Genomic DNA, 15,071 nt, shown 5'->3' on the forward strand with positions numbered 1-15,071 from the left:
ATTAATTAATGAAAAATAAAACGAAAAAATTAAAATATGAAAAAAAAAAATTAAGTAATGAAAAAATTAAAAAACTAAAAAAAATTTTAAAAAGAGTTTAAAATATATAAATATATTAGATTATATTAAAACTTTGGTTTTTGAGTTTTTTTTTTTTTTTTTTTTTTTTTTTTTTTTTTTTTTTTTTAAATTTACTTGAATCAAAATAAATAAAAACATTATAAAAATCATAAATAACTAAAATTATCTAAAAAAATTAAAAAAAATCAAATAATAATAATGATAAATACACAACTTCAAATTACTAACGATAATAACTGTGATCTTAAATCACATGAAACATAACATATGTGTTATAAGAACATGAAAATAATAATAATAATAATAATAATAATAATAATAATAATAATAAATAATAATAACTTAATGTATTCTACTTTTTTTGAAAAAAAAATATTGAAGTATTAAACTATAAAAGAAAAACTTATTTTTTTATTAAAAATCCATTTTTATTAAATTATTAAAAAATAATTTTGATATAATACAACAATGTAGTTGTAAAAAGTAAATAATAATAATAATAAAAATAATAATAATAATAATAATAATAATAATAATAATAAAAGATAGGGTTACAGAAAAAGTTTTTGTATAAAATTATCATTTAAAAAAGAGTAAATTACACGAATCGTCCCTCATACATATGTCAAAATGCACGTTTGGTCCTTATTTTCAAAAATTAACTCGCACCGTCCCTCGTGAGTTTAAAACTAACACGCTTCATCCCTCTACACATAAAAAGACCATTATGCCCTTACTGATTTTAATTTTGATTTATTTTCTATTTATTTGTTATTTCTTAATTATTTATTGATTTATTTATTATAAAAAAAATAATTATTATTTCTTTTTAAAAAAGAAAAAGTCCATAACATATGATAACTTGTCCCCCCTCTCTCGGTTCTTCTTCTTTGATACATCTCATATCCAGTTATCCACCATCACCAGGCATCTTCGGTTTCAAACAGAGGCAATCGACTCTAACCTCAATTTCTATTTCACTCTCGTCTTCTAGTTCTTGTCTTCCGATCTCATACTTGCATCCTCATCATTCTTCTCTCCATCTCTCTCTATCTCTAAATGAAGATCACTACATAAGATCTAGGGTTTTGACCCTAGGCGGCGTACAGGTAACGCTGGTGATGACGGCACACAGAAGACGATTTGTGAACGATGGCGATGGTGGAGTTGTGTCTAAACCCTAGATAGTGGCTTGAAATACAGGTGTCGATTCGATTGTAACCACATATTCTCCACAAATTACCAACTGGATCAGATGAATAAAATTGGTGAATAAAACCACCACAACCAGCAACAGTTATGCTACTATCCTTCCTCCTTCGTCACCTATCTTCTTCCTGTCCCACTTTCTTTCTTGATTTCTAAAACCATTTGGGTTACAAGTTTCATATTTGGGAACCATAGGTGAAATGTGCAATTAGGGTGGTTGGATATGAAGACATGAGTAGGACTAGAGGAAGACAGAGGAGTGTAGATTGGATGGGTGATGTAAGGGTAAAGTTCAAGGGTTGTGGGAGTGTAAAATGCAATTATCCAACTCCAGTGGCCAGATTATGACTTTACAGGGGGTGAGATTTTGAGATGAAGATAGAGAAATTAGAGGGAAGATTTAGACTATCTAGCTAAATAGCGGTCGGGGTGTGTAATGGTGAAGGGCTAGTTTATTTTTTATATATTATAATTTATAAAAAAAACTAAACAATTAAAAAGAAATTCAAAAAGAAAATAAGTAAGGGCAATATAGTCTTTTCAAATCTCGCAAGGGATGAAGCGTGTAGATTTAAACTAACGAGGGATGAAATGTACAACTTTTAATCAAATAAGGGACTATCCGAGTTAATTTTTTAAAATAGGGACCAAACGCGTATTTTGGCATATGCACGAAGGACGATTCGTAAATAGTTAAAAGTTAGTTTTAACAATTAAAGGACCATACGTGTTATATTTTGAAACGTTAGGGACCACCAATGTTACCCTAATGAAATCACAAGGACCATTTTTGAAATTTATTTATACATTATATTTGAGAAAAAAATGCTTATACTTTGATCTTTCTTGAGTAAATTACACATTTCGTCCGTGGTCGAAAGGTCAAATTGCGCGTTTAGTCCTTATTTTTAAAAATTAACTCGAATCGGATTTTGATCGGATCCGGATCGGATTTTGCCGGGTCGGATTGTTGACCTGATCGGATCACGGGCTTGTGCATCTCTAGTAACCAAGATAATTAATTTCATAGCAGCAATACAACGAAACGTGATTTCGTAAAAAATTTCGTTGGAAAATTGCTACGAATGTTTTTTCCATAGAAATATTGGTAGCATAATACCAACAGATATGGAGTTTGTAGCATTTTCCCTTGCAAGTCCCATGTTCGCTACTGAAAATAAATTTCGTAGACTATATGATAGCAACCATGTTATGGAACGACATTACATAGTACGATACATTGCAGATTAATAACGAAAATACATTTCATCGCGTCATTTCCTAACAAAATCACATTTTTCTTGTAGTGACATATAACTTAAACATCAGAGAAAAGTACCGAGGTTCATCCCTCGGTATGACTTTCTAACCTAGTATTTGTCTTGCTTTTGTAGTGTATCTTCCAGAGTGCTAATTAGAGGAGGTTATCAACAACTAGCTACCATGTAGCGCCGATATTTAATATTCAATTTTTATAATAATAATAATAACTTTATCAACCTATCATTTCCACGGATTACAACCACCTATATAACATTATAAGTTTAGTCTAAATTTTGAATTTGTTTCGGTTTAGTTCTTATGTTTGCATTTGTTACAAATTCACAACCTCTAATTAATTTCGGTAAAAATAAGAGGTTAAATCTTTAAAAAAATGACTGTTTTACCAAGATTTTATCTTTTTTTATATATTGTTATTGTTATTAATTTTTACACAACCAACACATCATACGCCCACATTTTGCATTGTCTATATTCCTTTCTCCCGCCTCTTTCATAATTCATCTTCATCGACTTCAGCCACCTCCAAATACAATGAGGAAGGAAGTTGCAACATGTTACATGTGGTTGTAGACGGTGATAACTGATAACAATGATGGAGGAATGCACATGATAGGGGAATGTATTGGGTTGTTTAGTAAAATTTAACAGAGAAGATAAACAACTAATTTGAATGGGTGATATAGATGGAACAAGAGTGTTCGAAAAGAACATTTTGTCAATGTTGTGTGTTACGTAGGTGTTGGGATTGCAGCTGGTTTACATGCTCTCATAATGGATGTTTATAACAATAATAGTAATGATATAACATATCAGTGACAAAATGAGGAAAAAAAAATCAAAACTAAAATGACAATTTTACAAAATTTTGACGTCCGTTTTTAACGATATTAGTTAGAGGGATTTAATATGTAACAAAATAAAAGCATGAAGATGATAATGAGACAAAATTAGAAGTTATACGGAATTTGCAACTTTATGTACACCATAGGACCAATCTTGTGATTTACTCAAAAATGTATTACAGTACTATACATACATGGTTGTCGTCAATTATTTAAGCTAATAAAATAAATCGGTTAATGTGGATAGGTGAGAACATGGTTGTTAGATAGTATTAAAATACTCTAAAAAAATACATTATATTTATTACGTATTAAATTTTTAAAAATTTATCAGTATCTTTTAGTTATGATCTAAATTTTAAGAAATGAAAGATATGATCAAGATAGTTCAATTAGTCAAAATGTATTAACAAATAAGACAAACTATACATACAATAGAAACACATTATTAGATGTTTTTTTGAAAGTTGTATTTTCTAAGTCAACATTTATAAACTTATGCTATAATTTACAAATAAGATGTTTGGTAAAAAAATAAGGAACCAAATACAAATAAGATGTTTGGTAAAAAAATAATAATAAATAAATAAATAAGAAACTCATTATTAGATGTCTGGCTCGTTCGTGAATCAACATATCGACTGACAGGCAGAGATAAAAGAAAAAAAAAAAGTTTCATCACCTAGTTAATCAGGATCCAATACCGGTGAACATGAAGAATAAATTGGAGTTATTTTATTTGAGTTTTTACAAATATTTGAAGTTGAAGGAAAACTATGTACGTAAGAAGTTAAAACCATACATGGAAAGGCAAAAGGTAAATATTTAAAAATATTAATGATGAGCACTGATCGTTTATAAGGACATGCCATTCAAACAGATTTAGTGTTAAACTTAAAAGAATATATATTGAAAAGGTAAAATATGTTTTATCTTGGTTTAATTATTATTATGTTTTAGTCTTGTTTAGTTGTTATTATTATATGAATCTTTAAAATTTTAGTTTAAATTAATATTTTTTTGACCTTTTATTAATCGTGTATTTTATTATAAATTACTTAAATATATACTAAAATAATAAAATGTTGAGAGAAAATAATATGCGACGATTTTTTTATTCAAAGAGAAAATGAACGGGAGGATAACGAGAAATGATGTTGCCCTATACACACCCGATAGCATAACATTTCTAACAAAATCATAAGTCAACCATGACAATTAACCGTGTCAATGAGTTGAGGATCCTCGTGATTAGCATATAAATATTATACATGAGTTCTAGAGTTTAAATCATTCATATATTCAAAATATTATTAGGGTTATACAATTAACTTAATATTATTAGGGTTATGCGATTAACTTTTCATATGGAACAGATTCATCATTTTCTTTTCTTTGAGTTGAGCCGACTAAAGGGCTCAATATATTAGTACTGTATATTACTTTTCTTTCTGTTTGAAACGATTAAATAATAATAATAATAATAATAATAATAATAATAATAATAATATAATGATATATTATTTTGGATCTAACTAAATAGAGAAAATTACACGAATGGTTCCTATGGTTTAGGATAATTTGGATGTTTGTATTTGTTACATGTTTGGTTCCTATCTTATTTAAAAATATTATTTTTACTCTTGATTTTTTAATTTATTTAAATAAACACCCCAACCCCTGTCCCATCGTCTTGTCTTATCTACTCCATCATTTTTTTCTATTTAAATAATAGTTTTTTCGGATAAAATAGAGACCAAACACGTAACAAAAACAAATAGTAGAGACCAAATGCATAGCAAAAAAAACAATAGGGATCATCCGAGTTAAAAAAATAAGTTATGGATCAAATACGTACATTAACCCAAACCATAGGGACCATTCATGTAATTTACTCAACTAAATAATATATGTAGGTCCATTTAATAGGAGACAAAGTAACATATGACAACAACGTTAATATTGACTTAATTTCAATTCTAGGCTATAAATACAGCAAGGATCTATAAGCAAAAGGCAACAAGCCAATAAGCCACAAAATTCCCAAGGTACGTAAAACCTTGGAAAAGCTTATTTTTGTGGTGGTTGATCGGAAAAGCTCCCAAAATGGTCGAAGCGATAGGTGATCAGTATGATCCAGAGACGTCTGAAGCGATTGAAGTTGGATTAAAAGCTATTGCCACAGTGGACAAGTCGGCGATTGTTGGCCCAAGTGGATCATCAGAAGTTGCTGATGGTGGATCGTCGGAAAATAGCAGTTCCGAAGGTAATGATTGTTTGTCGAATCATGCCCTTGATCTAATTTTTCTAGTTCCTGAAGGATTATATGCCATGAAATAGATTCTTCAAGTTCATCTACCGATGATGAAATTTCAGATATTTTGAAATTTGATGAAAACACGTACAAGAAAAACGAAGCGTCACACTCACACTCACATGTGGACGCCGGAGAAAGTTCTGGAGTTGCCGGAGAAGTAGTCGAAGAAGAAATAGTCGAGTTAGAATTCGAGAAGGTGAAACCAAAGCTCTCGACTCATTCTATGCATTGTCCAAACTGCAAGGCTGAAGTTACCAAAGTTATTCTTCGTCGCAAAGTGATCACTTTCCGATCGCCGGAGCCAGCGGTGGTGCCCGTGGAGGAGCCTCAACGTGATCCTAACGATCTCGTCGGATGTTTATCATGCTTAAGCTTGTTCACTTGTTCCGGTAATTAATACCCAATTACAGTTGACTTTTGAGGTCAAACATGCATGAAAATTAATTACCTTTTTTTTTTTTTTGTTGATCAGGGAATGGATGTTTTAACCCGTTTGACATTTTCCGAAAGAAACCAGACCCGGCAAACGTTCTTCCGCCACAGACTACTGTAGAACGGACGACGGCGACACCTGTGGTTACTGAAAACGGTAACTTATTCTTACAAAACACAAGTTCTAGATGTAATTAAAAATTAGTGCAAAACTGCACATTCAATAACAATATCTTCAAGTTCGGAGATTTATGTGAGGAAGTAAAAGCTTGATCATATGACACCACTCTTCCTCATCATGAGTCGATCTGAAAGAGATTAATTTCTATTTTATTATTACTTTTCAATTTTGTAAAAGTGTTTCTTTTTTGAATTTTCATTTTATATCTTTATAGTACTTAATTATACGAATTCATAGTTTATTACGAATATATAAACAGAAATTTTGCATTACTTTCAATATAATGGATTATATCGGTTAAAAAATCTCACTAATATATACATTCAAAATTAGATTATTAGTATATACCATTATTGACTTTTACTCTAGTGTCAAATTTATTATTGTTGGCATGTGATACTTTTTCTACATCTTTTATTTGATGTTGGTATTCATGTAGGAACAGTATTATTATATCTTTATCGTGTTTCAAATGATAATAAAAAATAAAATTTGCTTTTACTTTTATTATTTAAGAATTTTAAATTCATAATCATCATCTTTATATAAGTTTTTTGAAGCTGGTTTAGTCAAGTTCAAACGTCAAAACTAGCTTAATAGCATTTGTATAACTTATATAATAAATTCTAAAAGACAAAAAGTAAAATTTAAATAACATATTTTCATTGAAAATATGCTGTTCATTTTATCTTTTATTAATTTTGAAATTGTTTTGGAAAAAAACAGAGAACTGTTTCAGTATGTTTTTGGTTTTCAAGAAGAAACAAAAGGTGGCAGAAACAGCTGTAGATCCTCCACAATCAGATCCAGTATTTGTTAATCGAGAAGTCATAATTCCCGATCAATCAACGCTTCCTATATATGTCACTGGGAATACTTCGATCGCAAAAGGTGAAGTATTTACTATCCATCATCAATATCAAAAAATAGAACACAATCAATGTTTGTAGATCTATGTTATGTTATAACTTTAGTTTCGTTTTGTGATCACTTCCGATTTACGCTGTGAATCTTAACTAACTTTAAAATGTCCAATTTGTTTCATTTCGTACGTAGGTCAACCTTCTGTAGCTTCTCCCCAACCTCCTTCTACAGTCATTCTTAAAGACAAGGGTAAGAAACGTAATCATACAAAATAAATTTTAGTGTTGGTAATTAATTAATTAATTGTTCTTTTTCAAATAATCCGCGTATTATGCAGAAGTCACATCTGTTGTTGACAATGATGGAGAGAAGAAAAGGCTACTAGGTTTGGTCATCTTATATTTTATTATTATTAAATCATATATAGAAAGTTTAAATCAAATTATAAATATTGTCCTTCTTTGTTGATTTCTTGATTGAATTAATTTATAGGTGGTAATCGACTACCTTATATTCCTCCCTCGACCAATATCCTAGTAGATGATGATACGACAATTGATGTTGAGACAGAAGAACCAACTGGTAATGCCAAGAAATTAACCAAATCAAACAATGAACTCAAAGTGCTTGTGAGTGTTGTTCTTATGTAATAGATGATGTGATGTTTATGATGCAGAAAACGAGGTGGTTATGGATGCAGCAGTTGGAGGAAGAAGAACATGGTTTGGTTATGAGGGTATTCTTGCAGAGATCTTGAAGAGTATCGTTTATGGAGGTTTAATGGAGGTGATTGCTAGCTTAAGTATTGTAGCATCTGCTGCTGCTTCTGATACAGCTACATGTAAGTTTTCACCTTCGCACGCATGCATTATTTTATGTATTTTATATTTTGGGAAAATGACTTAAAAGTCCAACGAAGTTTCCAAACCGTTTAAAAAACTCGAATCATGTTTTGTCTGTTCAAAAAAACCCAACAAACTTAACATTTTATCTAAAAAGTCCAACTAAGTTACACTTTTTCGAAAATCAAATAAGGAAAACAGATGACGTGGCTTATTACCGTATCGGAAAAATGACTTGTTAGACCAACGGAGTTTCCAAAACGTTTAAAAAACTTCAATCATATTTTGACTGTTCAAAAAAAACTCAACAAACTTAAACAAAACAAAATTGAAATTTTCTGAACGGTTTGAAACTTTGTTGGACTTTTTAGACAAAAGGTTAGGTTCGTTGGGTTTTTTTGAACAGACAAAACATGATTGGAGTTTTTTGAATGGTTTGAAAACTTTTTTGGGCTTTTAAGTCATTTATATTTTCGGGTGCATGAATGTGATTGTTTGGGTGTGATAGAATGTTGTCATATTTGTTTAAAATTAACAAACGTTTTTAAATCTTTTTTGGGCCTTGTGCACAACCGAGCTCCATATATAAATCCATATCATATCCTAACGAACAACTGATAACGTCTCACAGTGAACATCATAGCTTTGGCGCTAGCAAGTCTAATAGGTGGGATCATCATTATAGGACACAATGTAAGTAAACTCTTATCATTTAAACACTTTGCTCTCTTTAAGAAAACGACACATTTAGTGATACAGTTTATATACATAGCTTTGGGACCTTAGAGACGATTGCCACAAGGAAACCCCAAACCAACAAACAGAAGGTGGAGCTATAAACAAGTACAAAGAGTTACTCGGACGAATCAACTATTTCCCACTCCATGCATTTTTCGCAATACTATCATTTGTAATTTTCGGGATGGTCCCACCGGTTGCATACGGGTTCACGTTTCATAAAACAAACGATAGGGACTTTACAATGTCGGTGGTTGCAATCACGTCTCTTTTATGTGTGTCATTGTTGGCAATATTCAAGGCTTTCATCAATGAATGTGGAGTTTTGGAGTACTTTAAGATAGTTGTGTACTACATTACGACTGCAGTATCAGCATCTGGTGTTTCTTATGTAGCTGGGAATCTAGTTATGAGATTGGTGACAGAGCTTGGATTGTTTGACACAAGTTTGGGTGGCGGTGTGTCTCTCCTACCCCATGCTAGCACCACTTCTTTGGCATCTTTTTGATGTAAGCGATTTGAGAATGATATTGTTTGAGTAATTTGTATTTTTTTTTTTTGTTAGTCATTTGTATCATTGTCAACTATTCATTTCTTGTTTTGCACAAAAAAAGTTTATAAGTTGCAAAAACCGAATAATGTTTAATGTAACATATCTATATTGGGTTCTTTTATATTAAATTGCACAAGCTTAATAGAGAGATGGTTTAATCCGGTAATGAGATATTTCTTTTTTCACTTAATGTGCTTAATCGTTTAAGCTCTTAATTTGGAAACTTATATATGTTTGTTTTCTCGCATTATCGGAACCCAATACTAATTCATGCTTTATCATTTTATGCATATAAAAGCATGTGATTATGAATACACCAACAAATTAATATTGGTACAGATGCATATACACATACGCACATACATACATATACACATATACATACACATACATATATATACAAAAACATAAAGATAAATTATGTTCATTCACATTAAGTATAGAAATAGTAAAGAAAAAAAAACGTGTTTCATTTTCATTGGTAATGTGAATGAGCATTTAAAAAAAATGTCCACCCACCTCGGGTTCCAAACTTGGGTCTAGCCTCCCAACACCGATAACCTCACTACAAGTCCCATTTAGAGTAAATTACACGAATCGTCCCTCGTGTATGTGGCAAATGACACGTTCAGTCTTTATTTTTAAAAATTAACTCGGATCGTCTCTCGTTTTATGTAACTTTGCACGCTTCATCCCTCCAGATAAAAAAAGACTACTTTGCCCTTAATAATTTATTTTTTAATTTTCTTTTATTTGTTTATCAACTTTAAATTAAACAAAAAAGAAATATAAAACAAATTAACATCTCCACTTCATCCTCAGACTTCAACCCTTCCCTTGCCCCCCTAATTACTTTTGTTCCCCCAGCTCTCTCGTTAAACAAAATTGTGGACATGAAGATGAGATCGGCAAGAAAGATGATAACGACGAGGCCATAGTGACGATTACCTTGCCAACCTGAAGCCACTGATCTCTCCTTTAAACGCAACCTTAAACCCATCAATCTACACATCAAGCCCTCGTTCGAGTCGTCAACGTTGCTGGAAACCTGCAACTCTGAAGTCGACATCGCCTTTGTTCTCAATCCCTCCGATATCAGTTAATTGTGCGAAAGATGTGAGGGGCTATGTTTTGATTTCCGATAGAGGATTCAATTTCTCTTTTCTACGTTCGAAATAATCCTCCATAGTAAACCTAGATTCAAACTCTGGTTGAGGGGCTGTGTTTTTTCTCAATAGATTTGAGCAAAATGATTCTGGCGTTTGGATTTAACCAAACTAATTTTGCCCTAATTCGGAGTAGATTTAGGTTTTTGGTTTTTCCTAGATAGTTTGAAAGCGGGGGTCGAGTGTGGCGAGGGTAAATTTCCGTGTGTGTGGATTTTCAATGGAGATCGTTTTAGTGGCGGTGGTCGAAAACAAAGTTACCTAATCGTCAAGTGCAGCTACTATGACACCATGACCGACTATATTAGACTGCCAGATGATCTGAGACGAAGATTACCATCAGGGAGGAAATTGAAGCAAGCAGTGTACGCCGACATCTCCACTGGATTTTATGTCGTAGGTGATTGCGAAAGAAAACAAAAATGTCGATAGAAGTAGTTGTAGAAATGTGTTAAAGGAGATCATTCTTGAATGATCTGGTGGTATCTGTTAAGCATAGATGAATTTGTGAAAAATTGAGGTGGGTGAGCAGTTAAAGAGGGAGAAAGAGACGAGAAGAAATGTGGATAGTACGGGGTGGGTTTTTTTATTTTATTCTTATTTTATTTTGTTTTAATAAGAAATGTTAAAAATAAATGAAAAATAAAATTGAAAAGGGCATTGTAATCCTTTCATGTCTCGCAAGGGACTAAGCGTGTAGATTTAAGCTAACAAGGGATGAAACGTGTAACTTTTAACCAAACGAGGGACTGTCCGAGTTAATTTTTGAAATTAGGGACTGAACGTGTTATTTGACACATGCACGAGGGACGATTCGTGTAATTTTCTCTCCCATTTACTTCCATCCTTGTTTATATAGTACCTACACATACATACACTTACAACCATTTTGTATTTTTTTTTTTATTTCAATGGCCAAACGTTTTTTTCTTCTTCGGGAAAATGACTTTTAAGGATAACTAACTGATGTGTTTGTTCTTATTTACTCTATTTTCTTTTTTGTACTCAATATATCATTGAAATAATAATAATAATAATAATAATAATAATAATAATAATAATAAATATGATATTATAAATAATAGTAATAAAAATAAAAATATAATAATAGTAAATAATAAAAAGAGTAAATTACACGAATGGTCCCTATGGTTTGGGGTAATTTACATGTTTGGTCCCTAACTTATTTTTTTAACTCGAAAGGTCCCTAATGTTTGCTTTTATTACATGTTTGGTCCCTACTTTGTATTTTTGTTACGTGCTTGGTCCATGTTTTACCTAAAAATACTATTATTTAAATACGAAAAAATAGTGGGGTAGGTAAGGTAAGGTAAGGGGGTGGGATTGTGGATGTGTTTATCTAAATAAATTAAAAAACCAAGGGAAAAATAGTCTTTTTAACTAAGACAGAGACTAAACGCGTAACAAAAACAAACAGTAGGAACCTTCCAAGTTAAAAAAATAAGTTAGGGACCAAACGCGAAAATTACCCTAAAGCATAGGGACCATTCGTGTAATTTACTCTAATAAAAAATAAATAATATTTAAAATAATTATTTGTTTATTTTTCCGTTATGCCGGTAATTACCGACATAATTCTAAATAAGTAGAATTAATGAATATATATTTATTTCGTTTAAATTCCATTGAAAATTACATATAGAATGGAAAAAATAAATAATGTTTTACCTTTTTATGCATTTTGTTGCTATTTTGTCTCAGTTATGCGTAGGGATGGTAACGGGGCGGGTTTGGTACGGGTTTTGATAATCACGCCCACGTCCCCGAATATGAAAATCGATCTCATCACCGATTCGATTCTCAACGGGTATCCGTTTACCAAACACTATCGGGTTTGCGGGTATCCCAACAGGGTAACGGGGATCCCCGTTTAACATTCAAATTAAGAATAATTTTGATGAAATGAGAATATAAATCATTAGACTTAGTGATGCAAACATAAATTCATATCCAAAATAATTTTGATAATTTACAAAACTATTAAGAGCAGATATATTGGTTCCGATACAAAAGTGGTTACTAGTGGCAACAAAAACAATAACGACACTAGCATTCATGAACCATAATATCACTATTACTCTAACTAATATGAATAAAAAAAATGTCAAAACACTAGCATTATAAATAAACATGAAGCTATCTCAAGAAATTATCTTTAAATCGTTCACAACAAAGAAGATAACTCAAGGAAATTAATATATATATATATATATATATATATATATATATATATATATATATATATATATATATATATATATATATATATATATATATAATCATATTAACAGTTTCAGGTAATGGGTTTCGGTTTTGGTTTTGGTTTCGGGTAATCGGGACGGGTATTTTGTTTACCAAACCCGTAACCAAACCCGCAAAAATTTTCTAAAAACATACCAAACCCGATCCCGGCCCCAATTAACCGACCCCAAACCCGACCCTAGTACGTCGGCTTTCGGTTTTCACCATCGGGTTCAGTTTCTTTTGCCATCCCTAGTTATGCGCTATTTTGGGGTAATGTTCTTTATGTTTGAGGGTGGATGATGGATTCCACAAATGAATCATCTTAGATGCCTCTAATTTAAGAAAGAAATTAAATATCTTCCTACTTATCTTCCTATGGATTAAAATATTATTAAGGAAAATTAAGAGAAATTAAATATCTTCTTACTTTTTGTTCCTACATATCCTCTTATCCAATAAATTGATGACATATGTAATATTTATTGTTTATTTAATGAGATTTAATGATATTTTAGGATACTAATATGATACGTATCATCATTTAAGTGGGTAGGAGGATTGGTAGGATCAAAAGGTAGGAGGATATTTAATTTCTCGAAAATTAAATATGACACATGTCATCATTTGATATGGATAGGAGGGTGGTAAGAAGAAATTGAAGGAGAATATTTAATTTCTCATTTAAGAAGTATGCAAACCGTGTGTGTGTGTGTGTGCTTTTGGAGGATCAATCTTTTGTTAAAGACTATCATTATGTTAGAAGAAGAAACATATTACAAAATGGAAATAACTAGATTATGACTACAAATCTACAACCAACCAACTTAGTTTAATTCTTATATTTTGTTTACTCATATTATAAATCAAAACTGAGGTTGGGAAACAGATTTATCAAAGTTCATAGGCTTCAAAGAACCCAAAGAATTGTGACAATGACCGTATTAAAACATTTTGTTATCTCATTTAATGTAACATCTTGTTTTTGGTCATTTCTTAATTCAGGTCCGTGGATCGAAAGTCGATTGTGTGAAGGCTTTGGGCCTTAAATGGGGTAAAGTTAGGCCCTTTGGGAGGTGATAATGATGGTTGTGAGATCTAAACCCTTTAATTGTGTTTTTGGCTGAAGGGTAAAAAAGGGAAAAGTCATAGACCAGGTTCTTGCATGAATTACGTGTTTTACTTCGATAAGTTTTTAGTCCAAGATATCTAGATAATATTATGAGGCTCTTCAATACCTTTCCGTGCATATAAAGAACGCCAAAATCGACGTTGAAACGAAGAAGTTGTGTTAGTTTCAAAGTGTGCTGCATTTGGAAAGAGGGTGGTACGTTGGGCGTACCAGCATCTCAAAGTCGTGCTTCAAGAATGTATGTAAGACGTACCATTTGGTACGCAGGCTGTACGCGATCAAAACCCAAACCCTAAATATGGGCTTTTAAGTCATATTTAAGCTCCTTAACTCCTCTAAACCTCTTCCATTCTCAACCTCCATTTCTCCAACGCCCTCCTTTGAAACCCTAACCCTAGTTTGAGCCTTATGAGCTAAACAGTGTGCTTTTTGGTGCCTTTGAAGTAATATGAAGGTAATCATAGTGCTTGGAAGCTTGAAGCAACTTTGGATCTGGAAGTTCTCATCCCTCATTCATCTCTTGAAGATATAGAGTTTGTACCGTTACGCCTCCATTGATAGATCTAGCTTAGGTGTTAAAGTTATGTCCTTTTTGTCCCACAAATTGGTCCATTTCAGTGTGGTTTGTTCCAGATCTTGTAAGGTGCATTTCCAAGTGTATATGAGAGTGTTAAGTCATAAATAAGTAATCTTGATCTTTTCCTTCCATTCATGCATGCATTATGAAGCTTAGAATTTTATGATTATTTTTTGGATCTAGACTCTTCCTAGCCATGCAAATCATAAAGTTGGAAACTTTATGATTAGGATGTTAATATGGACCTAAAATTGAACTTTGGACAAAAGGTCTTAAGGGATAAAATGTTTAATGGGAAAGTTCGAATCAGTTAGCGTACGTTAGGCGTACCTGGGAGTACGCTTAGCGTACTACGCTTGAATTGTGTATGTAGGGTGTAGTTTGGAGTATGTGGGGCGTACTCAGCCTGCCTTGGATATTGAATTTTGTTGACTTCTATTGACCATTGAATTTTTGACCAAGCTTGACCTTAGGACAAACTTGAGTAAGCTTTTGCCTGGTTTTGGTGATTAGTGGATTCACGGGAGCAAGTAGTACAGAAAGGGAAGTGTGTCTCACCTTTGGTAATATATGTAGTCACGTAGGATAGAC

General features: G+C 31.9%; 1 protein-coding gene across 2 annotated transcripts; it reads left to right on the forward strand.

Moving 5' to 3' along the window:
* The first annotated feature begins 5,423 nt into the window (after positions 1 to 5,423).
* LOC145014164 (membrane protein of ER body-like protein) lies at positions 5,424 to 9,528 on the forward strand. 2 transcript variants are annotated; one of them, XM_078972534.1, is made up of 10 exons: positions 5,424 to 5,682; positions 5,757 to 6,122; positions 6,206 to 6,322; positions 7,073 to 7,237; positions 7,403 to 7,459; positions 7,548 to 7,595; positions 7,703 to 7,792; positions 7,887 to 8,051; positions 8,684 to 8,745; positions 8,825 to 9,528. In XM_078972534.1, exons 1-10 carry the CDS (start codon positions 5,523 to 5,525, stop codon positions 9,296 to 9,298), a joined length of 1,704 nt encoding a protein of 567 aa, XP_078828660.1. In that variant the 5' UTR covers positions 5,424 to 5,522; the 3' UTR covers positions 9,299 to 9,528. The 2 variants fall into 2 exon arrangements, with proteins under 2 accessions (XP_078828660.1, XP_078828661.1); XM_078972535.1 differs by having other exon boundaries at positions 5,793 to 6,122.
* The last annotated feature ends 5,543 nt before the right edge of the window (positions 9,529 to 15,071 follow it).

Source organism: Lactuca saligna, chromosome 9, assembly GCF_052625555.1.
Source record: "Lactuca saligna cultivar CGN05327 chromosome 9, ASM5262555v1, whole genome shotgun sequence".
Classification (NCBI taxonomy): domain Eukaryota; kingdom Viridiplantae; phylum Streptophyta; class Magnoliopsida; order Asterales; family Asteraceae; genus Lactuca; species Lactuca saligna.

What these genes read in the sequence shown, in the direction of transcription:
- LOC145014164 (XM_078972534.1), top strand. Translation starts at nt 5,523, where the DNA reads ATGGTCGAAGCGATAGGTGATCAGTATGATCCAGAGACGTCTGAAGCG. An exon ending in AAGCTTGTTCACTTGTTCCG is followed by an intron (nt 6,123 to 6,205) that starts GTAATTAATACC and finishes TTTGTTGATCAG; the next exon opens with GGAATGGATGTTTTAACCCG. An exon ending in AGTCATTCTTAAAGACAAGG is followed by an intron (nt 7,460 to 7,547) that starts GTAAGAAACGTA and finishes CGTATTATGCAG; the next exon opens with AAGTCACATCTGTTGTTGAC.